Raw genomic sequence first — 27,729 nt, 5'->3', positions numbered from 1 at the left:
CTTTGTCTGGCTTGTGAACCAGTGTATAGTCATATGCAGACAGGAAGATAGACCACCTCAGCATTCAGGGGGATCTTATGTGTGGGGTTTGTTTGTTCATTGTGAACAACCCCAGCAGTGGCTTATGGTCTGTAAAGACCGTGAAGTGGCAGCCATATACAAAGTCATGGAACTTCTTTATGCCAGCCACTATGGCTAAGGCTTCCCTATCTATCTGTGCATAATTAAGCGGTATATAAGTCTCATAAATAAATAAATAATTGCATTCAGCTGATGATAGGGTTCTCGAGTAGTATGCTATTGGGACTTGTGTTCCATCAGACTTCAAGTGACTTAACACAGCCCCAATCCCATAAGGGGATGCATCACAGGCAATGCACACTGGCAAGTTCTCATTGAAGTGCGCGAGGACCACATTTGAAGAGAGCAAGGCCTTGACCTCTTTGAAGCTCTTTTCATGTGCTTGTGTCCACTGCCATGGGGACTGTTTGTCCAAGAGCTGGTGTAAAGGCTCAGCCACTGCAGCCTTGTGAGGAAGGAATGAGTGGTAAAAATTTAGCAGTCCCAGAAAGGCCTGAAGTTCACCCTTGGATTTGGAACTTGGGGCCTGCTGAATTGCTTGCAGCTTGGATTCTGCAGGGTGGATGCCCTGAGCATCAATGCGGAATCCTAGAAACTCCATGGAGGTAATCCCGATCTTGCACTTGTCTTGCTTAAGCTTCAGCCCCCGCTTGGCAGAAACGTAGCAAAACAGCTCTCAGCCTTTCGGCTAAATTGTCAGCTGAGTCCCCAGCGATGAGGACATTGTCAAAGTATGGGCAAATGCCAGGGATATTTCAGAGTGTTCGCTCCATTACACTCTGGAAGATGCCAGGGGCCACGTTTACCCCAAATTGCAATCTTCTTACCTTGAATGCCCCCCTGTGAGTCACTATAGTTTGGGCCTCAGCCGTTTCCTCATCAACTGGCAATTGTTGATAGGCCTGAGCCAGGTCAAGCTTAGCAAAGATCTGGCCCCCCTTGAGGGAGGCTAGAATGTGACTGACCACTGGTACTGGGTATGAATGCTGCTGCAGCGCTTTTTAAAGCGTGCACTTGTAGTCCGCACAGATTCGGACTTCACCATTGGCCTTCAGTGGTGTAACTATAGGCGTTTCCCATGGACTACTGTCCACAGGCTCTAAGATACCCTGCTGAATCAGTTTATCTAGCTCCCTTTAAGGCAAAGGGCACCCTGCGTGGCTTGATTCTAATGGGGGCTATGGCTGGGTCTAGCCTCAGAGAAATAGGAGGGCCTTTGTAGGAGCCAAGTTCTGGACTAAACACTCCTTGCAGACCCCAGCCAGGCCTGTTGTTTGCATGCTGTGTATTCCAGTCACCTGAATTCCCAGGGCCTCAAACCAGTCAAGTCCAATGAGATTCATACGGTCTCCCCCAACCACCACTACATCCAGTAGCTCCTCAAAATTCCTACAGTGCATCTTGAGTGTGGCCTTTCCCCTCACGTTGACTCTGGAATTTTGGAAATCTGTGAGGATGAGGTTTGATGGCCTGAGTTTCACCCATAGACCGCTTCTGCTGCAGACCTTGTTAAAGGTGACTAGGGAGATGATCGATAGAGCAGACCAAGTGTCCAGCTCCATCAACAAGGGGACCCCTTGCAACTTCACATTGATGTGAAGCTTCTTCCTAAGTGGCCTGTGGACCCTCGTTCTAAAAACGCTCCTACGTGATGTGCAGAAGCCCACCCTGTTCTGGCTGGGGACCCTGGTACCTTTCTGAGGCAATTTTTCTGGGTAACATTCCTTCTGGCGACCCAAACAGATGGAGGCAATGTGGCCTTGCCTCCCACAGGCCCTGCAGATGGCGGAGCGGAAACTGCAGTCTGTGCGGCGATGGCGGACTCCACACCCGATGCACTGAGGGGATGATGCTGGCTGGGCCTTCCCTCCATGAGGCCTTCTCCCTGGAGTCTGATGAAGCCGGTCACTTCCAATTCTGGATCCTGTTCGGATTCTTCGTGAGCAACCTCTTGATGGACAGTGGCTGGAACTTGCGGGAGCTTGGAGAGCCGCAAGGCCTCCACAGCTCCGCCTGCTGCTTCTTCAGCTGAAACTTCCCTCAGGGCATCTTGGAACGTGAGGCCTTCCTTCGTGAAGAGTTTCTGCTGCAACTCCCGGATTCACAGGCCACAGATTCAGTCTCTCCTCCAAGTCTTTGAATTCACAGGGCCTAGCTGCTTGTTGCAAGGCCGCAACAAACTCTGCTGCAGACTCACCAGGCCTCTGATCCCTCTGCTGGAACGTGTGTCGCCAGGAAATCACTGAGAGCTTGGGTTCAAAATGCTCTCGAAGCATCCTCTTCAATTCTGTGTAGGTGATTGATTCCAGTGGTGCTGGGGCGACCAGATTCTCCGCAATCTCGAAGGTCTCTTGCCCACACACACACAGTAGCGTGGCAGCTTTGAGGTCATCTTCAAAGATTTGATTCACCCAGAGGTAGTTCTCCACCCGGGCCACATATGAGCTCCAGCATTCTGGGTGAGCTGTGTCAAATTCTGAAAGCCAGCCTATCTTTGCCATCATTTCAGCCCAGGAACTTCATCCACGCCTCTTGCTGCAAGGATTGAGAAGGGGCCCCCCTTTCTGAGCTTACCTCCAGCGTCTCAGTGCTGGCAGGCTAAGGCAATTTCCAGGAGCCACACTTCTTCAAGCTGCAAGCCCCCCTGTGGTGAGTCAGTTTGGCTTCTTAATCTGTTTGCCTTGCAGGCATCCCACCTTCATCGCCAATGTTCTGTTTCAGGAAAAGAGGCATTGAGACAAAGCAACGAGTTCCAACAATCTCCTTTATTGCAACACCAACAGAACAGATTTTAAAATGGTGCGACCCCCTTTTATAGCCCCCCTGCACAATACCTTGCTGACCAATCATTGCAAAGGCTGGAAGCAGCCTTTCTTGTCCCGGGCATCCACATGGTCTGCCCGGGCCAATCGCTGCAGCCTGTGCCTGCCGGCCCAGGACATAACACTGCCTTTCTTGGTACTGTTTACACTAATTACACCAAATAGTACACCAAACATGTATCTTATTTATTTTTTTGTTTGCTACATTTTACTTTACTACATTATAAGCAACGCAAGGCAGAGAAAATACATTATATTCCCTCTATTTTCCCCACAACAATTCTGTAAAGTGGGTCGGGCAAACAGCTTTCATGCATAAGCAAGAGTAGAACTCATGATCTCCTTATTTCTAGGCCAGCACCTTAACTACTATCAATATATCGTACCCCAATCCTATCTACCACACCTACAGGCTGCTTTTTCATACTGACCTATGACAATTTTTTTCTGTGCCAGTCCTGTTCCTAATACTTTCTCCTAATGACCTCAATATTCTTGATTTTTTTTTCTTTCTTAATCTGACTTATCTATTTTATGGTATCTGAATTTTGCTCTTATCTCCCTGGTATAACAGTTTTTCTATTCCTCTACTTATCATATCTTGCCAAAATTTATCTGTACATTTACATGTACCATTTTTTTTTAAAAAGTAGCTTATTTTAAGAGTCTCCTTGATAAATGTTTCTACAGTTATACTTAACATCTTGAAGGAGAACCTGAGAATAGTTCCAGAACAACAGTATAATTTACAACATTAGAAATATATAATTGTTATCATTCCCTGCATCAAGAAGTTCATATTCATGTGCATGTTCTTATTGCCAAGTAAATACTCAATTAGTCTTGCATTGGCTCAGAATCATATATAATGGGGGGGGGGAGAGAGAGACTCCAACACTACACAAAAACTGCAACCATTTTAATGCCTTTTAATTATGATCTGAATTTGTGAGTAACCAATTTATTATTATATTTATTTCCCTTACCTATTTAACATGTTAGATTGGTAGATCCTCTTGTCTTGTGTATTGTAGCAGCTACTCTTGGGCTCAGGAATAAAGCTATGCTCAGATAGCATATCAGAGGCGGCCGTGGTTATTATGGCTATTCCATCTTTCACTCTGTCACGAAGACCATAGTCCCACTCATCGTATGACACAGAGATGAGTCCAGTGGGAAATTCAGATGGAACTGTGTCTGTATCTCCAGCCACCAAACTGGGCACAATCCATGTGTAATCATACCCAGTCAGTCCTACAGAGTTAGCCACCTCAAAGATATAAGTGGCCTCTTCCTTAGTACAGTACAGTAAGATGACAGGACTCTGGAGTTTCTTGAGTTGATTCTGGATCTTTGAATCTCCATCATCCAGAGACATATCCAGCAAGAGTACCTCTTCCAGCTCCCAGCCAACAAAGCTGTTCTCAATAGTGCTACGGACCTTGTTGACAAAATCTTGGTAGCCAGGAAAGTAGGTAGTGACAATGGAGAAAATGTACCAGTCATATTCTTCCATGATGTTCAGCATAACAGAAGCTTGTTGTTCTATCGATGGACCAAACTGGAAGAACATGGATGATTCATCCTATTAGTGGAGAGAAGAGGAGAAAAAAAAGTCAAAAAGAGAATATAATAAAAAAATTGCTTAGTTTCACTGAGATATACAGAGAAGAGGGAAGCTAACGTACTGATTTGCTTTGCATTTAATATATGACTTATGATTACATATAATTATGCATGCACAATCATAAATTTGTGGTTAATTGTTTTTAAAACCTGCAATCATATTGGGAAAGATACAATGAACTCTGGGTACAATGGCTCCTCGGAAAGCAACTTCTCTTCCTCAAGTTCTGCTCAACATGTATTAAAAAGTATCTGGTACAGAAAAAAGTACTGCAGGGAAAAAAATCAGCTCAAAAAACACCCCACCTTTTATTCTACTTAGAAAGTAAGCAGCAACAAATGTAGGGAACTGATTGACTGAATTGCACATTTTATTTAACCTAAAGCCCATGTTAATGATTAAAATAAATTGTGGGGATCAGAAAGATCCTAGATCTTTCTTATTTGTAACAACAAATAGAACAATTTATTTTTCACATTTTCATGTACATTCCTCCTCAGACTCACGAGTTGCTATTGAAATATGAACCAGTATTAAGACAGTTTCTCTCTAAAGATGTTTGGAGAGCTATTCACAGATATTATTAAATAGAAAATTTTCTAATTATGAAGCATGTGGGCTAAATATTAAACATATCAGGACTTTTTCCTTAATAAGAATTAATTCATTCATTAATTAATTCATGTGTGTGTATATACATATACATATATTATATGAATATGTGTACACACACATACATACATACATTATATAGTACAAATGCTGAATTAATGTAAAATCAGATGATCTGTTCTATTATTTGAGAGTCAGTGAAAACATCCAAGTATATTCCTTGAGGTAGTAAAATCTCTATAGTCTACATCTTCTTCAATCCATCCTCCAGTTTGAGAAGCCTCAGGTTACCTTTGCATTCTCACATATCAAGTGAATATAGTCAAAGGAAATAGTTATAATTTAGCAATCAACTAATCAATCATATCTAGGCTAGAATGCTAAAGAAAAAGAGAGGGTATTTCAAGTATTTCATGGATAAGTTAAAAACAGACAGATATGAGTTTTTTTAGATTCTAATTGTTTGCATATAAAATGTTCCCGGGAATAACATCATGACAAGGAGCATTAGAGTTATTCCTTAGGACCCTTCAGCTGTTAATAAAACATGGGAAGAAGAGATAGATGAGGAAGACAGAAAAGAAAAAGTCATTTGTCTTCTCCTGTTGCTATTCTTGTTGCCAGTCTTCAAAGAAAAAGGTAGCAAAATATTTGAGGGCTGGCTGCTGGGTAGTTGTATGTTAGTATAAGGAAGCATAAAAATAAAAGAGAATACCAATATTAAGTGCATCTTTTTCTGCTGGAATTTGTTCAGGCTTTTCTCTTTTTTCTCTCCCCTGGAAAACCTGGAAAAATCTTGATTCAACCCAAATTATAAGCAATTCAAGATTTGTTGCTGATAGACTATATGCTAAACCGGAGAGTAAATGAGATGAAATAATTTTCCAAGTCCTGTAAATGAAGCCCATTTTTCAATTTAGACCACCATTCCAAATGCCTCAAACTATTATTTATAGAATGGGAATGCTAAATTAAGAATTTAGAAAACCACTTCATCTTCTCTATCCATTATTTGTACAAAAGAAAATCACAATTACCAAGCTTTTACCTTACAGGATAAAGAATGAAACCACGTTAATTGTGAAGATAGATTCTTCAGTAGCAAAATATGTTGCTACTGAAAGTTGTTTTACAAACCACATGTTTCATCAGAGTGTTTGTACTTTATACCTGTATGTTTGAATCACTAGAATTTTTTGCAGTTATCAGATTTATTGAAACATCAACACAGAGGCTAAATTTTGAAACATCGTGTCAATTAAAAACTAGGATCCATGAACACTGGCTGTCAGTCAAATGCCACAATCCCAAATCTTTAATTTCTATCCACATTGACACCAAACAACACCAGTTTGATTGGAGCAAAACTAACATTGTTGGCCATGCTACCGCCCACCACACCTGTGAGTTCATCGAAACCTGGCACTCCACAAGCAATTCCATCAACAGATACTTCGTCCTACAACCAGCTGACGATCCCCTCAAAATCCAAATCAACTGCACAGCCAACCAGAGACAGCACTGACCTTCAACCAACCCACGCAAGCCCCCCTTCTCCCCACCAGCAGTTCACCTCCCAATGACCCTGACCTGATGTAACCTCCCAATTACAAAACCCATCACATGCCTCTCACTGATGACTCACACCTGACCCATCACAAAACCCTCACTTTACACACCCACACATGAAGCCCTTATAAACAGAACACGGACACTGGCGTCCCTTAAACTCCACTGAAGATGTTAGCTAGCCTGGTAACGAAACATTCAGAAACCAACCCACAAGCTCAGAGAATGAACCTTCACCCTCAGAAATTTTGAAACTTGGAATTAATGCAAAATGTATAGTGATATTCTAAGCAATTTTGGATTCAGTAAATATAAGCATTTGGCACTCATTCAATAGAACTGTCAGCTTTATAATTTAACTGAAGCTATTATAGAAAAGCCAGGACTGAAAATTATTTGATTTCAAGATGTCAGAAAACATACAAAACCAGGGAGTTGAAAACATGGACATAATCCTATGTTTTGATAGAAAAATGTTGGAAAATTATTACATCTAATAAATAAGATTAAATGTTTACGAGTCTGTTTGATCTCTCAGGAGCAAGCATTTGGTTCTTTTTAATTTAATTTATTAATTTAAAAATATTAGTTAAATAAATTATACATTCTTTAGATCAATGTTTCTGCATTCATTCACAGCAAACTTCAATGATTCTCAATAACAGGAATAGTAATACTTTGGAGGGAAAATTCTGCTCCTTATGCATACTATGATTGATCATCAGTTGCTGCTTCAGAGGGATATCATCACTGCTATTAAACTGACAAATCTATTATAAACTCCTACCCAATTTTTGTGATGTGTTAGAACAGGGATCTCCAATCCCCAATCCATGGACTGGCACCCGTCCGTAGCATGCAGAAACCAAGCTACACAAAAAAGCAAAGCCCCATTTGTGGGATGCAAGCAGCATTTGAAACCATATCCCCTCTGGTCCACAGAAAAACCTCTCTCCACGGAACTGGTACCTAGTGCCCAAAAGGTTGGGGGCCACTGTGTTAGAAACTGCATAGCAGAAGTTAGAGAAAATGCACATACGTGATAGGATATCAACATAAAAGCCTTATTATACATGTACATATTCTGATATATACAATAAATCCCCAAGAATATCACATCACATTAGTGCTACCAATTAGCATTATTTCATGTTTCCATTACCTTATTCATTCATTAAAATAGTGAATATCAGAATCTTAACAAAATTGTCCTTTGCTTTTGAAATTATAGTTCTTCAAATCTTCTTTCAGCTGATCTACAGGGGAAATGTTGGGGGCAAAATGACAGGACAAGTAGTTCTATTTCAGAATTTCTGCAGTTTTGACTGTTGTCATAATATCAGCAAGAAGTTACTTCAGTTCAAACAGAAGAGCTAGGATTGTTCAAACCAATCTATATTAGTACCTGGCAGTATGCTTTAACAAAATCAGCAAAATCAGCTATTACAAAAATGAGATGTACTAAAGTAAAATATTACATTGCAAAGAAAAGTGCTTTTCCAGAAATTAAATTGAACAAAAATCCTAATATATCATTATTCTAAATTAGTAATAAAAACATGTTGATAACGCAAAATACTTTGGAATTTATCAGTGTTTTACCATTTTTTCTGTTACAATAAAAATGAAGATATATAAATAGATATAGCACGACAGTAGTCATTCAATATTAGATTAGGGCTTTATAGTAAATGCTAGGAAAAATAATATAAGCTGTAATTAGCATTTCCTAGTTATAACTTATATTCCTAAAAGCATAATTGTGCTCATAGGCTAAAGCGCAAAATTATAAACTTTCAGTACAATCTACAAGGCAACTATATCTTCACAAGACTCCATTGATTTTCGTTCAACTTACAACACACAAATACTATTGAATAAATGGAATAATCAGAACACTGAAACAACTCCAGTTTTAAAAACATCTATTTTGCAGATGGAAGAAAGGTTCAAACACCGCCATTCTAATATACAGATACTTCTAAAAGGGATTCCACTATTACTAACCTAGTCTTACCCTAAATAATTTGAAGTTATATTTGAATGAACTGTGTGGTAGTATATTATTTATAAAGCTGAATATACTATACCTATTTCACTACTGGATTTTTTGTTTTTGCTATATGCTGCGTGTTAAGGTTATAAATAAATTAACACACTCCAGCAGTGAAATTAAGGAGCACATTCATAGTTATATGTCATCACTGGTGTACTGATAGAAGTAATGCTGCATATATTTCTCTCACTATGTTTTGGCCTTGATCTATATTATATGTTCTCATCTATTGCTAATGGTCCAACCCTAATTTACTGCAGTTCTAATTGTTTCAGGTATAATGTTTGAAAGACATTAGCAGTTTAAAATACTTAGTTTATGTTCTAAGAAAAAGACTTATGCTGTTTTCAAAATCCCTGTCCTTGATATTCAGTGAAAAAAAAACATGAAATTTAAGAGCAAAAGCAATAAAAAGGAAAATTTTCTCATGTTGATTTTCACTGAAGTTAGGCTTGAGCAATAAGTTTACAGTTGCATTTAATATAGAATTTGAATGTGAAATGCTGTATACAATATTTGAAAATGTTAACTTTAGCTATAGAATTTCAGACTGAACATATTTTAAAAGAATATGATATACAAATTTAAGTGTCATTATTCATTAAATTCAGCTGAAGTATTTTTCAATGGATTCCACTGTTCTTTTATTTTCTTTAGATCTTTTGAAATCAGTTGTAAATTAATTGATTATATTCCAATATAAATCATTTTGGGAAGCTTAGAATACCAATATATGGCCTAAAACAAGCAGATAAATTTTATGCATTCTTTGACCAGCATGAGCTTAAGATAGCATCTTATGCTATCTTTTAGAGAGAGATTCTGAACTTGGAGGAGGAATCTCTCTTTCACACAAATAAACAAGCAATTTGGATTTTCACATAATACTTCACACATCAGAAGGAAGACATAATTAGACTATGAATAAAATATTAAGTGGCCATTACTTTTTAAAAATAAATTGAAAGAAGCTAAGCTTTTTCCAAAATAAATAAAACATTCTATAGAATATAGGCATTTTAACTATAAGGAGAAAGATGGGAGATGAAATAAACCTCTAAGGGTTAGATCCTGTTCATCTTCCAAGATGTGCCAAACAAACATGTCACTGAACAGCCCAGCTGGGAAGCCATAGAAGGACAGCCAGCTGCCATAGTCCAAGAGGTGCTCCCTTCCCCTTGACAATTAAAAGAAGTGGTTTGATCAGTAACACCCCACAGTTAGGATGCTCACTGATGTAACCTATGATTAATTCCCACTCAGCCAACAATGAAGCCAATGTATTGGAAAATTATATAAGCCAAATTACATATTAAGGGTAGTTTCTAAGTATAGCATTTAGATAAACCAAAATAACTGTAAAAACCTCCCACCAATTTTTTTACTCAGTCCCAACAGTTTATTACTTTATGCTGAAAAGGAGTATGTCTGTTCTTTGGCAAAAATGCTGCTGGAAGTTGGACAGACTGCCCTATAAAGAGATCATCATTCCTTCCTAGCTGGCTTTATAAAAAGATTAGATAGGCTGCCTTTGGTCCTTTCCTCTTTCCTCCCCTATTTCCATTATCAGGCTGCAATACAAAGGAAATACTGGCAAGATAGAACTTCAGACCTTGGTGGGAAGTGGAGAGAGAGAGTTCTTGACCTAATTTTTGAACTTTTCTTGCTACATAATTGAAATATCACAATAATGAGATGTTTTTTATTTCAATAGTTTTCAAAATATAGACATTTTAATTGTAGAAAATGCAAGGTTTATGTAATGCAGATTCAGTTCAGATTTTTACATTATAACATGTCAATTTAAATAAGTTTAAATTTATGGTTGTTGTTATGAGGAAAATAGGAGAAAGGATTATCAGGCCTGTTTGTTGCCTTATAAATAACAGTGGGATGAAAATCTAAAAATAAGTAAATGTTGTTTTAATTCAAAGCTAGTACAATGGCAATAATACATTTTTTTTTTCAGATACAGGATAATGGCCAGAGATGAACCATTTCCTCGCCACTACCTGCTACCGTGTTTCCCAAAAATAAGACCCAATCTTGTATTAATTTATTTTTTTGTCTCCAAAAGAGCCACTAGGTCTTATTTTCGGGAGATGTCTTACCGCTTATCTCAGGACCGCTGCAGTCAGGCCTCCCACAGCCTGACACCTGTCAGCATGAGCAGCGGCACAGCGCAATGCACCATGTGCTGTCCTGCCACAAGTGGCCACCAATAACCAGAAGAAATGGGCCAGTGGCCACACAGGTTCCTGTTGGATGAGGCTATTGCTGCTGGTGCCGCTGCCATGAGGCGAGATAGGTGTCAGAGCGTGGGAGGCCTGGCTGCAGGGGCCCTGAGGTAAGCGGATGTGGGACACGTGGGGCAGCTCCACGCCCACCCCAGCTTAATTTTTATGGGTGCGCCTCACCCCACCTTAACTAGCTTAACTAGGGCTTATTTTGAGGATAAGGCTTATATTAGGGGCACATGTAAAAATCAAGCTAGGGCTTATTTTCAGAATAGGTCTTATTTTCGGAAAAAACATGGTAGCATCCAATCAACTATTAGGCTCATAGTTATATATTGTGTATTGCTCTCTGCTACAGTCAGCATATCTCCTACTGCTGATGCTTCAGAAGAACAACAACATATTTCACAAATTCCTCAAAAGTCCGAAGCAGATTCACTGCCATATCTTCTCCGTCCTTAATATAAAAAGCTCTCTCATTCTGAATTTTTAGTCAGCATTCTTAGCTCAGAGGAGTTGAGAAAGTTGTGAATCCAAATTATATAGTGTATTAGCCAAGTCAAATATATTTCTACCCTGAAAATCTGCTGTGAAATTATTACTGCTAGCATAGCAAATATCCTGCTTTGTTCCAATCATTATTCTCCTTTGTAGGTTACAAAAAATCTACATGAAACAGTGGGAAAAGGTCAAAGATAACGTTTTGGTTAAAGATTCAACAATGTATACATAATACCTGGCTAGTGGCTTTATTTTCATTGTGTGAATGTAAGATGTGGCAGATATGAAGCAAATGGCAAATGAATGGATATCTACTTCATTATGAGAATATATGAAATGCAATTCAATTCAGGCAAAGGAGGACTGATCTCTCAGTGCTAGTAATCTGTAACTAAAGACAGTGTAATAAATGTTACAAAGTAATTTTTTTTAAGCTAAAAGGGTATACTGTAATGAAGATGGCCAAGAACTATTTTCCACTGCCACAGAAACCCAGAAATATTGGGTAAAAGTTGCAGCTACCAGATTTCAATTAAATAGAAGAATTAACTTCTTGATTGCAAAGTCAGAGAAACACTGAACAAGAGGTCGCAGGTTTTCCATCTCTGGAGGTTTTTAAGAAGAGGCTGTAGAGCTACTTCATAGACAGTTTAATTGGTTTTCTTGGACACTGCCAATTGTTTAACTACTAGATGATCCTTCTGGACCCTTCCAACAATTCTATGGTTCTATGAACTATGAAAATAAAGTCCACAATCAATATACCAGGGCTGGGCAAAGCATTTGAAAGGGGAGAATGTAGCAGCTCTCTTCAAAGAGCTAAACAACTATTTCTTTTGTGAAGTTTACACAGCTGCTGCAAAAGCTATTCTACTGCTGCACTGGCCCATATCTGCATGCAAAGATAATACTTTCTGGGACCCCAGGTTTGTTGTTGTTGTTTTATTGTTCAAATGTTATCGTTATGCACTGTTTATCACCACTGCCTTCATTATGGGAAAAGTGATACATAGAATTGTTTCAACTTAATATATATATATTAGTTAATACAGAATAATTAGCAAGTTAGGGTCTGAATAAAAAAAAGGCTTTTCTCATTTGAGCACAGCCTATTTAACAGTAAATGTTAAATAGAAAGGGAGAGAGAACAGAGCCCTGAGCCACCCCACAAAGTAGGGGCTTGGGCTAGCTCTCTCTCCCTCTATCAACACCAACTAGAACTGGCCCTGTAAGAAGGAGGAGAACCAGCATAATACACAACTCCAGTTCCCAAAGCCGACCCATAAGGATACCATGATTGATGGTATTGAATGCTGCTGAGAGATCAAGAAGACCCAGGATGAATACACTACCTCCATTCCATTTCTGCCAGAGGCCATCCGTGACTGCAATCAATGCTCCCTCAGCCCCAAACCGTGGTCTGAATCCTGACTGAAGGGATCTAGATAATCCGTTTCATCCAGAGTTCTCTGAAGCTACCATGCAACCACTCTCGCAACACCTTCCCTAGAAACTGTCCAGGCTAGCTGGGTTGAGTAATGGTCCTTTAAAGAAGGGGTGCACCACTCCTTCTCTCAACCATTGCCAAGATTTTCCCCTGCCGTGAGGCTTTAATTAGATAGGAGGAGCACAGACCTAACACACAAGTTGCCAAACTAGCAGCTGAGAGAGCCCTGTCTACTTCCTCAGGTTCAACAGGCTCAATTTCTTCCTAGATTGGCTTGCAAGACATACTCCCCATCACCTCCATAGATTCTGCTCTGACTAGAGTCCAACATAGAGCAAATGGAACTGATTTTATCTGCCAGACGTGCAGCAGCATATTCTTCACAGTAACTCTTTAAGTAGACTTCCGCTTTACTCCATCCAAGAAGGGACTGAGTCATCCAGAACAGGACTGCTGGCCAACTATCAGCAGATACAATAAGGGCAGAGAAATAATCACCACCCTTGTTGCCATGAGGTAGGCCTTAATAACAGCTCTAGCTTGTGTCCAATTGTCTCACTCCCTGTCTTTCACCAGCAATGCTCAAGGCATCTCTTAGCCTGCTTAAGTTCCCTTAATTCCACAGGGAACATTGGGAACCCTGGGCATAGAGAGACCATTCAGGTGCAATACATTCTAAAGGCACTTGTTATTCCATGGCTTCATCTGGACCCAATAGCAGGCTTTCCAGAATAACTCCAATTTCCCTCTGGAACCCAATAGGATCCATTAATCGTCTGGGATGGAGCATGGTGGCTCATGTGGTCAGAATGCTGGATTGACAATCTGCAATTCTGCATTTGAGATCCAAATGCTGCTGTGTGGCAGGTGAGCTCCTGTCATTTGCTCCAGCTCCTGCTGACCTAGTAGTCTGAAAGCATGCAAAGCAAGTAGATGAATAGGTACTACTTTGATGGGCTCATTTACAGGGACATGAAAGGATCCTCTCAGCAACAGCAATGTCATCAGTTAATCCTTTCAACCCAGCAGCACCTCACTTTCTGACACAAATACAACAACAGTCACCTGGGGCAGGACAATCCAACAGGTGCAGCCTCCCTGTGAAGGGGAATGGCTGCACCTGTTGAAATTGAGTCTCACCAGTGAGTGGTCTGTCCATGGCAGGGGAGAAATCAAAATATCCCCCAATTCCATTACTCTGGCAGAAAAATCAGAACAGGTTATTACCACTACTATGAGATGGGCCCTGGATGACTTGGGCCAGGCTCATGGCTGCTATGATGGCCATAAACCCCAATATGCCTCTAGGGAAAGCATTAAATATTTTATTTTAACAAAACTGATTAAATAGGCATTTTATAGCCATTGATTAGTTAAGAATTGATCAGATCTGTACAAAAGAATGAGACCACTCAAGGAAAATTTTTTGTCCTCATCTAGAAAAAGTGGAGACTAATACTTAATCTACAAAAATGCAAAACCCAGTTATCAGATCTTATCTGTTCAAAGAGGTGAGGGGCCTATTTATTTAGATGTGACGTTATTATCAATTGAAATCATATCAATCTATGGTCCATTCTCAATATGATATATGGGCTGTAGCATAACATTCATAGAACGATTTAAATCCTTCATATTTAGAGGATAGAAACTGGACCCTGTATTACTAGTTCCAGCTGAAATGTGTTTGTTTCCCTAGCAACCATTCACAAATTGCATATCTGTTGTCATAGGCTCAGAAGATCTAGCAATAGCAAGAGGATGCCAGTTCCTGCAATACCTTCAGGGACAGGGTTTACTACTACTCATTTTTTCTTCCAAACCTGAGAGGGCCATCAAGTACATTGAGATGTCCTGGTTAAAAAAACTGTCTTAAAAATTAGGAAGCTTATTAGTTTTTAAATATGAAGAAATCTTCTCAGAGACCTAATCTCATTCAGGCTTTGCAAATGTTCTTTGCAAAGAAAAGAAAGGGAAAAAGAGAGAAGGGAAGGGAAGGGAAGGGAAGAGAAGAGAAGAGATTTGGAGGAACTTTCAAAAAGTAAATTATAAAAATGTAAAAGTTATTAATATTCAAAGGTTCTAAATGAAACATTTTCTGGAGCTTGCAAAGACTCTTGTATTTCAGTCCCTTTAAAAAAATTGTTGCGTAACAGACCAGGAAGATCACATGGATCATGGGGGAAAAATGGTATACTGTCATATTATTTTCAGCAGAGAAATTGTTTTATCACATCTCAAAACTAATGAAAATTGACTATTGAGATGTCTCCATCCAAGAAGATGGAGAAAGGATAACAAAAAATTATAATCATGCAAGTCCCTTGCAGAAAACATAAATGCTACTAAAATGTTGCTTATTTTTTCCCATATAATTTCACAGATAAGCGTATGTGTTCCTTTTTATTTGTATATCACACATATGAAGCTAAGGAGTGAAATAGGTTTGAGCCCCACAAATGTTTCAAACCAAAATATTTGAAGTCGTTTTACAGGATATAGAATAAGCATAATCTCAGTTAACACAGGGGACGTAAGAAATGTGTAACTCTCTAGATGTTATGCACTACAACTCTCAGAATCCCTCATCAGTGATCATACAAACTGGGCTGTTGAAAATTGCCTTTCATTGTCAGGAGAAGCATGAATTTCCTACTTCATGGTACTGTATCTTCTTTTCTTTAAGCTTTGGGAGAAATGAACACACAGAAAGTGTGTCATTAACATTTTGTGATGTTTTCAAGCATGTATATGACCATGCATAGAAGGAAATATATACAGGAATATGTAGTACTCTACAACAACTGTATTATCAGAGTACCTTCCAGCAAAGCTTTTTTTCCCACTAGTTAGTGGTTTTCTTGTTCATGGTCTACAAGAGGATAATAAAGAAACATGCTTTAACTAGATATATTTGTAAGCAGTTTGAAGGAAGCAGATTATTTTGATCTATCACAAACTAACTTCAGAATAGATTATGGGATTAACAATGTTTGGAGAGTGACAAAGTGAATGTCTATTTGTTGTTGTTTTGGTCTTTCACATGGGCATACTATGGCATGTCCATCAGTGCCCAGACCTCCGTATGATGAATCAATTATAGTTTCTAGGTAATCCTCAAAGACAGTCCTATCTATAGCACACTGCAGTAGTCTATTTTTAAGGTGGCTAGAGCATTAGTAATCATCTGGATGGCTTCCCAGTCTAGAAGGGGTACAATTGTTGGTTTTCTTCCTACATCCAATTGGTGGCCCTTCACAACAATTCTTCCTCAAAACAGAAATTGTTGTAGGATGTTCCTTGGAATTTCATTCTATCACACAATGCATATAATGTTATCATTCAATATCCTCAGAACCATCTGTACGAAATCATGAGGAGATCTGTTACTAGATATTATCACTATACTGATGATGCCCAAATGTATTTCTGGGGTAATATTTTTAAGTTGAATATACCTGTATTCAATAAGGGAATGGATAAGGAAAATATACGTGGGTCACATTTACAGAAAAGCTAATCTTCATATTCTAGATAGGATTACAATTTCCCAGAAGGAGAAGATACAGAGTTTACATATTCACATGGATCTGTGGTATTCCATACTCAGCTAATGGCTAGAACACATCCACTGCATATTCTCTTGGAAGAAAATGAATTTTAAATAAAAATGCACAAAATTGTAAGCTTCAAACCTAGCTGTCATAATGTAACCTATATTAGATTGCTCTTGTATCTATCCCAGAATTATCAATCAGAAAACAATCGGATTGGTTTCTGGAAAGATTTTAGAAAATATATTGTGTGTTCCTCTATCATAATTGATGAAATCTTTGATATCATGGGGTTGGGGTTTTTTGTTGTGTTGTTTTAGTAATGCTGAAGCTAAATATGATATATCTGAAGATCACTAATGAAGCCAATTCAGGCACAGAAAGTTTCCATGAATGTTGGAGAACCAGGTATAGGCACTGCAGTTGCTATACTAATGACTCTGGTCTTATGCAGCTCACACCTATGTTGTGCTTCAGCAGTGTGCCTTGCTTCATAAGCGTGACAACATTGCTGATGAAGCCACACCAGGTAGGGCAGTTTTGTGTTATCATTTACCAGGTGATCATGTGGCTCAGCAGTTAAGATGCTGGGCTTGTCATCTGGAAAGCCAGTAGCCTAGGTTTGAGACCCAAGCACCACATGGCAGGGTGATCTTCCATCCTCATCCCAGTTCCTGCCAACCTAGCAGTTTAAAAGCATGCAAATGCGAGTAGATAAATGGGTACCACTATGGCGGAGAGATAACAGTGCTCCGTGAGGTCAGGCTGCCCACATGACCGTGGAAATGTCTTTGGACAGTGCTGGGTCAATGGCCTTGAAATGGAGATGACCACCATCCTCTATACCAGGCAACCTTAAACACTCAAAGAACCACTTGGACCTGTTTCCCACAGAAAAGAAAACACTGGGAGCCGCAAAAACCTTTTGACATCTAAAATGAAGATAACACTGCATATATCCTTTTTTACCTTTATTATAGGTATATATATATATATATGTCTCTGTCTGTCTCTGTCTGTCTCTCTCTCTGTCTCTGTCTCTCTCCCTCCCTCTCCATCTCCCCCCCTCTCTCCCTCCCCCACAGCCCACTAACACCGGTTGCCCTGGGCCCGTCTGCACGTCCAGACGGCCCACTGCCCTGGCTGACTCCTACTGACCTGGCATGCCCTTCTTGGCCAGCGGGACCTTCTTCTTGGCTTTCGTCCACTAGCCCAGGCTCAACCTGGCCCAGGCACCAGATTTCCCCCCGCGGCCTTCCGCATCTTCCAGTCTTGCCCGCAGCCCGTCAAAGGGTGCCTTCCAGGATAGCAGTGACAGCGAGAGTGAGGAGAAGGTGGGAGGGGAGCTCTCGAGCAGCACAGAGGACAGCTCACTCAGGCTTGCACCCTGCGGCTTTAGTCACTCTGACAAGGGGGCAAGGATCCCTGAGCAGCTGGGCTCTCCCACGGGGGAGTCGAGGGAACCCCTCTCCAGCCTCCAAGCCACTTAGCACTGTCGGCTGCAGAAAGCCATTCCAGCTCTTAGCTGTGCTTCAGCAGGGGAGTGTGAAAGACGAGGAGAAGAAGAGTGTGAGGCCAGGTGAGAATATCAGCGATGGTGACATGGTGGCAGTCACCACAAACAAAAGAAGTTCAATCAATCAACTCCAACTTTGCGAGATCTTTTTTTCTCATGAGAAGTTGGAATTGATTGATTGAACTCCCACTTTTTTTCTTTTTGGGGGGGGGGGACTACAAATGGCAGAGGACAAGACGACTGGGAGCCACATGCGGCTCCAGAGCCGTGGGTTGCTGACCCATGCTATATATCCAACAACAATAGCAAAGTAAAATCCACCGGGACTCCTTTACCTTTTTACATGTTTATATCAAGCAATTTCAGGGAGGCCTTTAGTATGTCTTTGTTTTTTCTCCCTTCCATACAAACATCTTCCAGCAGAGAGCAGAAGACTATATTACACTAGCACTGAAAGCACTATATTGGCTATTAATTTGTTTCTGCACAACATACAAATGCTAGGATGATGCAGAAATCCAGATTTGTGGTGCAGAATATGGTTCAAAATACAGATGGCTGCATACATAAGATCTTTTGGGAAGTCTTAAAACACTTGCATCCTTTTCTGGGCTCATTCAGCTACCTGTCCATTGTAGATTGAAATCCTGGGGGGAGGGGGAATTGGTTTAAGATAACCTGACAATTGCAGTATGCATGGCCATTCATTTTTCACATCACATTTAAGCCTTTGAATTCAGATCTCTGCACAGTCCTACAAGAAGCTAGTTATTATCTTTAAAGCCATACACAGGCTTTCTAATACCTCATGCCCAAGCAGAATCACTGATCATATTCAGTAGAGTCCATTTACTTCTGCAAGCAGGAGCAGTTTATAGTTACCAACAATTAAAAGAAAAGATCATGAAAAAAAATCTTTGCTGTCATCTGTATTGTTTTCTAATTGACCAACAAACAATTGGTGCATGTGAAAGCTGCTGTTATACATTCTATCCTCAGCTAATTGGTTTTTTTTAACACTTACTGATTTTCTCCCTTCCCAGCTGAACAATTCTGAGACTAGTAAAGCTCAGATACTATTTATAAAAATATCGAGGGAGTTAAGATACTCCTAGCTCAATTTCAGTTATTTCTGATATTTCCAGAAAAGTATTATATCCTTGTTTAAACAATAACAACAAAACATTTCATGCATATAATATACTCTTTTATATATGAAGGTACTTTATTTTCTGCAGTATTCATATAATTAGGACAGGCCAGGAAAAAATTATCTTGCCAGTTCTAATCAATAAAGAGGCTGAACAATAATGTTATATATTACCTTTCAAATCAATGTAATCCTTTTTAGAAAATCCAATTATTATCTCCTTCACTAGAAATGTAGGAACAGGATGCATACAAGTTTGCAGTTCCTTAATATACTATATAACTGTACATACATTTTATAGAACTGCCAATATGTAAAGTAACATTAATGACTATGACAGACACTTCCTGGGAACTGGATTCATGAAATTTCTTTTCCATAACTCATTTTGTCTTTGAACCACTGTTCAACCTAATTTATTCTAATGAACATCTCAATTATTTTCTCAATGCATAATTTTATACACTATATTTTACTGATTTAAAAATAAAAACTCAATAATGTAGCTTTTTGATAATTAGGCAGCACATTTACCAGTTTTTCAATAATCTCTTTGAGGTGTAGGAAAGAGAATCAAACATCATGGATTTATATAAAGCATACAATAGTAGTCAACATGGAATGGCATTATTCACAGCAGTTGCATTCTGAACTGATACACCTACATGAAGTAATAGCTTTTATGAATGTATTTGTAAAATTACAATATGCATATTTTGCAGTACTATAAGATCTCATTGTCACTAGAAAGACACTATAATCAGCACAGGCTTTATGTGGCAATCAGTTGAGGTATCCATTAGCCAGGCACTATCCAATGGGTCCCCATCAGCTGCAACCACCAAATTTTAGTATCCCAGAAGTGACTTTATTCCAAAATATTATAAAGAACATAGAAGTTACCATGAAAAAATGACCCAGCACAACAGAACCTGCATTCTCAGAAAATAAACATGGTGGCCATGATCAAAGGAGACCCGGAGTAGAAATCCTAGCAGGCACTAATATTAGTGGTGAATTTCAGCAGCTGTCAAAGATGTCGGGTAAAAAAGTGAATCCTGTGAATATTAATGTATTCTAAGGGTTAACATAAAGATATATCACTTAAACCTTCACCTACCCAATATGTAAGATGCCTGAGGTAACTGTAAAGTTCTCCTATAATCATGCTTTGTGCAGAAAATTTCAGGTTCTATTCTTAGCATCCCCCAATAGAACAAGGTAAAATTTATGTCTCAAACCCTGGATAACAACTACCAGTCACTCTTCTATAAGCCAGGGTTAAGTAAATGAACAATCTGAATAAGTAGAAGACAACTTCTCAGGTATATTAATTATAGCCAATCTAATGATAGTATAATGTGGACAGGAAAACTGTTCTCATGAAATTTATATGCTGTTCATCTTCCAAGAACTCTGGACAGTTACAAAGAAAACATTAAAAACAAGAAAAAATATGATAGAAAAAAATGAAAATTATAGCTAGCAAGGATCACAATAACAGTAACGACAACACCAACAAGAAGACTGGAACAAAAATAAATAAATATATAAACCCATGCAATCCAAATACAAAGTTAACATAAATAAGCATTTACTGTCATACTAAAGTGCAATAATTGACTCTGAAATTTAAGAATATACAATCTATTAAAGCTTAAATCAATCATTTTTCTTTTTATTTTCTTTACTTTCTTCTCTTGTCCCTCCCGGCTTCCTCCTCCTCTCTGTTCAGATTTAGAATGTTCCCTTTTGATTATAACTACCCAACTTCAGCTGCAACTTTTTTCCCCTAAGAATGATGCATGTAAAAGGAAAAAATAGATCAGTAGCATATGTGAAACAAGATTTCTAACACAGACATTGAGCAGCAGGAACATTTGCCTTGGTTGCCAGGTGGAAGGAGAATAGCATTAAGAATAAAAGGACTTGGAAGAATAAAACCGAAGGAGGTGCTTGTAAGGTTTTGAAACAGATCCTTTACAGTCTTAAAAAAGAATTCCAAAACATCTTGTTTTCTGCATCTCCCATTGCCCACTCTCTTTCTTACACATATTCTAGCACAATGGCAAAGTGAGGTGTAGGTAGAAGCAACAGCAGGAGATACAGCTACTAAGAATGAAACAGGCTATTCAGGCTGAAGGTTTCCACAGTTTGAGCTCTCAACAAAGGGAGATAAATATAAGAAGAGAAAGAAAGTATTGGAGGGTATTTAGACGAACAGAGATCAAGGGCTAGCTGAACCACAGAGAATCCATGTTTGAACAGGATGTAACGTCTTTGCAGACTGGCCCAGTAAAATAATATTTTCTAGTGATTATGGTAGATACTGAGCTTAATGAACCATATGATGAATATTCAAATCTAATGAAGCACGTGCTGACCATGTGAACAAACAGTGTATGGAAAGTGCAGCAGCATGTGAGATGGATAAAACAATGATATGCCAACAACAGGAAAAGATCAAAATAAGACTGATGGGTTAAAAAAATACCAAGAATTGAGAAATGAGGGCTTGTAATCAAAACTGCCCAAGAAACATTAGATATCTTTGAAAATTGTAAATCAAAATATTCTTCCAACACAACATTGATGACAGCCAGATAGTCAGAATCCAGTTCGTTCAGGATATTAAAAAGGAAACAGCAGTGTATATCTATGTAACATGCAGTATTTTTCTTGCTGTTTGTTGCCAGCTACACTCTTGCCAACTTTGCTACACAATTTTCTATATTTCTGGAACAAAGAAGTAACAAGACAACATTCGCCTTCTACTTCCGATAGCCTTTTTGCTTACATTAGTTAGGAAAATCATGTTGGACAGTGTCATCATCATCATCCCCCAGTGAGGCACTACCTTGATGTGGTTGTGGGGCTTGTGTACTCTGAGGAAGAAGAGCTATGCCAAAGGTTCAACCATACTGGACAGTCTCATCAGAGGAGTCAGATGCAGCTTGGTTAAAAGAGATGGATGCAAATAAAACAGAAGTTCAAATGAAAGAACTAATAATAACAGCAGAAATGGTAGAGAAAAGAGCAAGGAAAATCAAGAATTGGTCAGCACCAGGAGAAGATGAACTGCATGGTTTTGGGTTGAAACATCTAACTGTTCTATACCCACTCGTTGCCAAGCAGTTCAACAACATACTACAAGGAGGAGAAATTGAAAAGTGGCTAACAATTGGGAAAATCTACCTGATAATGAAAGATCCAACAAAAGGGGCAGCACCAGGCAACCACAGGCCAATTACCTGCTTACCAACAACTTTCAAATTGTTAACTGGTGTGGTAGCTGATGCAGTCCAACAGCATCTAGTTGAAAACAATCTCGAATTGGCATTCGACTCTCTGCCACATGACTGATTAATCAAATGCCTAGAAATAACAGGAGTCAGCAGAAACATCAGAAAATTTGTGCAAAGATCAATGGCACAATGGAAGACACAGTTGCAGATCAATGGTGAAAGACTGGGATAGGTTAATATCAAGAGAGGTATATTTCAAGGAGATTCACTATCACCACTACTATTTGTTATTGCACTGTTTCCTCTGTCAACAATACTGAATAACTCAGGACATGGCTATCAAACATCAAAAACATCTGCCAGACTATCCCACCTCCTTTATATGGATGATCTGAAGCTGTATGGAAAAACATAATCTGAAATAGAATCGCTGCTCAACACTGTCCATATATATAGCCAAGATATTGCAATAGAGTTTGGCTTGGACAAATATGCCACACTTACTATCAAACAAGGAAAAATAGTGAAAACTGAAGGAATCAAGATGTCCCACGAAAATAACTTTAAGAGTCTGGATGAGGAAGATTACTACAAATACTTGGGTATCCTTCAAGTTGACAACATCAAGCACACTGAAGTCAAGAAAAATATTAGAGATGAATACATCAAGAGAGTGAAGAAGATCTTAAAGTTCAAACTCAATGGAGGAAATACCTTCAAGGCAATCAACACCTGGGTAATTCCAGTCATTAGATACACAGCTGGAATAGTGGACTGGACTCAAGCAGAACTAAAAGCAATGGATAGGAAGACCAGAAAAATAATGACAATGAATCATGCCCTTCATCCATGCAGTGACATTGACAGACTCTATCTTCCAAGGCAAATAGGTGGGCGTGGAATGTTGCAAGTACATCAGATGGTTGAAGAAGAAGAAATGGCTTTGGAAGACTATCTGAAGGACAATGAAGAACATGCACTGAAGTTAGTATGCCAGGAGGGCTTACTGACTATTAGAGAGACCAAACTGGTCTACAAGAAAAACCAAATGCAGAATAGAATGGAGGCATGGGAAGACAAAGCACTACATGGCCAGTACAATAAAAAAATAGCTGGAAAAGCAGTTAATAACAAGAACTGGCAATGGCTAAGAGCAGGAAAGTTGAAGAAAGAGACCGAGGGACTAATTCTGGCTGCACAAGACCAAGCCTTAAGGACAAATGCATACAAAGTCAAAATTGAGAAGACAGCAACAGACAGTAAGTGCCACCTTTGCAAAGAAGTTGAAGAAACAGTGGACCACCTGGTAAGCTGCTGCAAGAAGATCTCACAGACTGACTACAAGCACGGCATGACAAATTAGCAACAATGGTGCATTGGAAGATCTGCAAGAAATATCATTTGCCTGCAAGCAAGAACTGGTGGGACCATAAAACAGAGAAAGTCATAGAAAATGAAAATGTTAAATTGCTCTGGGACTTTAGAATTCAAACAGACAAGTACCTGCCACATAACACCTCAAACATAACAATTGTCGATAAGAAAGACAAAAAAATTCTGGATAGTGGATGTAGAAGTGCCTGGAGACAGCAGAAGAGAAGAGAAAGAACTGGAGAAGATAACAAAATACAAAGACCTACAAATAGAAATAGAATGACTGTGGCAAAGGCAAGCAAGGGTAGTACCAATAGTGATAGGCTTCTTGGGTGCAATCCCAAAACAACTGGAGCACTGCTTGGACACCATTGGCATTGACAAATTCGCCATCAGTCAATTGCAAAAGACGGCCTTACTAGGAACAGCTTCCATCCTGCAACGATATCTGTAATACCATCATTTCAAACATCCACATCTGCCTATCCCAGGTCCTTGGTAAGGACTCAATAGGTAGACAAAAATGCCCAAATCAGTCTGAACATCTGGCTGACTGCAATGAATAATAATAATAATAATAATAATAATAATAATAATAATAATAAAGTTGGAAGGGACCTTAGAGGTCATCTAGTCCAACCCCTGCTCAGGCAGGAAACCCTATACCACTTCAGACAAATGGCTGTCCAGTCTCTTAAAAACTTCCAGTGTTGGAGCATTCACAGCTTCTGGAGGCAGGTCATGTACATCTAAAGATAGAATTGAGCAATGTTCTAAAGGAACAACTGTATACAAGATATGATTCGATGCATCTATGCAATTCTTGTATTCTGTTGCTTTCTATGGCAATTGCATCCACTGGGAACAAAGATCCTGAGAAATAGGGAAAACATTCTGTGTTTTCCCCTCCTGAGAGAAATTATTTAGCATTTCACATCCTTTAAGACAATTTGGTTATGCTATACCTGGCCTTGCAGGGCCTCAAGCAGCCACAGAACTGCACAACTCTTGGGAGGCTTGCAATACCACAGCAAGCTGCAGTCGCACCAGCGTATTCCCAGCCTCACAACCCTGCAGTCCAAGAGACCTGCCGCTCTGTGTTCTGCCACCCCGCTGACCTTTGCCAACTTCTTTCTCTTGCCGCTGCTGAGATATGTCAAGCCTGACTGCTGGATCTGGCTAAGGCTGGGCTTCATGCATCAAATATTTAAAAAGCCAAGTCAGCCAGCAGACTATATCTATACCTTGAAGGAAAGTTAGATTTTCCCTAATCATCTACTTTTAAATAAGAGCAACATAGTAGAATAATATTAAGTATATAATGTATTTTATTTAAATTTAAATGCAAATCCAATCTAAATTCAACTGATTTTTCTTTTATACTGATTCCAATCACTTCCATCTTCTGCTTCTGCTTATTTCTGAGTTACAAACAGATATATGCCTTCCAAGGGCCAATATAGTTCCTGTGGATTCACAGGCATGTGTAATCCCAAATTAAGGTGACCAATTTTTTTACAATGAAAAGGAGGACACAAATAAATTGAAGAAAAAAATATCATAAATAAAAGAAACATTTTATTCATTGCAACAATAATACAGAATACACTATAAAATGATAAATGCATAATAAAAATATTTGTAATATTTTATTGTTGTTATTATTATTGTTATTAACAATAACATTTTATATTGTAATTATGCTTACATGCCGCACCCCCGCCTGCAGTCGCCCTGCCAGCACTGCTGCCCCACCATGTAGAGCGGGCCCTGCGGCTCCCAAAGCACCAGCTGTGCCGGCTCCGGCCCCGGGGGGCAGCCCGCCAACACACCCCACCTGCAGCCGCCCCACAGCACCACCGCCCACCCTGCACAGCCCCGTGTAGAGCAGGCCCTGCAGCTCCCACAGCATGGGGGGCATCTGGCCACCACCGCCCCTCACACCCCCACCCACAGCAGCCCCATCACCCCTGCTTCTTATGCCCGCAGCCATTATTTCCCTAGCAGGACCGAAGATCAAGAGAAAGTTACCATAGCATCGCCACTCCAGTCTCCTCCAGGTATCTTCGGTATAGTTGGGTAGCAGGAAGGGGTGCAAAGTTCCTGCCAATTTGCCTTCGCTGCAGACAACTTACATGTGCAAAGTTTGCTGGCCGGGTGTTTTGGCACACTCAGCAGCAATTGCTATTGGCTTTCGAAAGCCAATAGAGGGAGTAACACAGCTCATGCAAAAATTGAAAAAAACCATCAAAAAAAGTTCCGGGACGCCTTCTGAGCATTCTATGAGGGAAAAAAAGCCCTGCAGATAAGTGTTTAAATATAGAAAAAGAGGACATTTAGGAGGACATTTTCGAGGGAGGACAGAACTCACAAAAGGAGGACTGTCCTCCCAAAAGGAGGACGGTATATGGAAAAGGAGGACATTTAGGAGAACACTTTTTGAGGGAGGACAGAACTCAAAAAAGGAGGACTGTCCTCCCAAAAGGAGGACAGTTGGTCACCTTACCCAAATTGTATATGTAGTGTGTACATATATTTTAGAAATATTTATATCAGGTATATATACAAACTGAGTTCAAAACCCACTAATCTTAAGGAATCTAAATGTCGAACAGTTCTACTATATCCCTCATGGAAAGGAGAATGGGAAAACGGGAAATACTGATATAATATAATACCATATAATATCATTGTCTGGCCTCATTCATTGGGCAAAGAAAGAAGCAGTTCATTACCTCCCACAGCAGGATCCAACTAAACAGTATAATTTGCTTTAGAAAGGGTCAAAAGAAATAGTTCTTATGTGAAGGGGGGGAAATCCAAGATGTTCCCTTCTCAGCAGGGTTCAATAAAGCAAATCAAATTATCACCTAAGACTTTACTTGAGCAAGTCAAGTTTTTGAAGTTCCAATCTGTGCAATGGGTCATAGCATTTTCATTCATTAATGTCACAATGTCATTCATTCAAGCTTTGCCTATTTTGAATTTAATATAATGTTATTTATATAAATATACATCAATTAGTACTTTTTTTGCTTTAATTATATACCCTGTAATACCACTGGACAATGGACTAAGAACATATACTGCATTTTATAGATATGCCTTGATTAGAAATTGGGTATGAAATGTTTCATAGTAATTTATATTTTCAGTATATATTACACTTATATCTCATCCAAGATTTGTTGGTTATCCATCCCTATTTTATTATTTAAATTTATAATCATCATCATCATTGTCATCATCTTTAATATCTATTTTTGTATATCCTTTTAAAATTTAACTTGTATTTTATACTTATTTTCTCTTTGAAAATTGTAACATAACTTGTAAAGTAATTAAAATGGAAACAATTAAAAATAAAAACTGTATAATACAAGAACATATAATGATTGTAATTTGATTCACTTTGATTCTGAAAACGTATATTTACTCCATTACCCTTTTACTAGATTTATTATATGCCTAATTTTATTTCCAAATTTACTACAAATATTTCTCTGTGATTCAGGTCAGGCTGAAACTATTGAACATTTCTGTTGTACTGCTGTTTTTATACAAAATCCCAAAGGGCTCTAATCTCCACATTCTTAAAAAAAACACACACACACAAAATTTGCCAATCTTCTACAGTCAGAGCTCAATTACGACCACAACTGAGCCCAACAAGACAGTTGGTAAGTGAATTTTACACTATTTTACGACTTTTCTTGCCACAGTTGTTAAATGAATCATTGCTGTTGTTAAGTTAGTAACATGGTTGTTGAGTGACTCTGACTTCTCCATTGACTTTCTTTGTCAAAAGGTCACAGAAAGCATCACATGACTCCAGGACACTGCAGCTATCATAAATAGGAACCATTTGTCAAGCGTCCAAATGTTGATCACCGTGATCCTGGGGGAGGGATGTTACAATGGTCATAAGCATGAAAGAC

The 27,729-nt window shown here is 39.1% G+C and overlaps 1 protein-coding gene across 1 annotated transcript in view; it reads right to left on the bottom strand.

The window, feature by feature from the left end:
- The window catches only part of GRIN2B (glutamate ionotropic receptor NMDA type subunit 2B), a 309,216-nt gene that overhangs the window by 154,109 nt on the left and 127,378 nt on the right, over positions 1 to 27,729 (bottom strand). The window contains exon 3 of the mRNA XM_039335649.1: positions 3,890 to 4,488. Coding sequence (XP_039191583.1) covers positions 3,890 to 4,488 — 599 coding nt within the window. The remainder of the gene's footprint in view (positions 1 to 3,889; positions 4,489 to 27,729) is intronic.

Source organism: Crotalus tigris, unplaced genomic scaffold (assembly GCF_016545835.1).
Source record: "Crotalus tigris isolate CLP2741 ecotype Arizona unplaced genomic scaffold, ASM1654583v1 scf7180000017644.4837335, whole genome shotgun sequence".
NCBI classification, from domain to species: Eukaryota; Metazoa; Chordata; class Lepidosauria; order Squamata; family Viperidae; genus Crotalus; species Crotalus tigris.
This window is presented reverse-complemented; position numbering and strand designations above follow the sequence as displayed.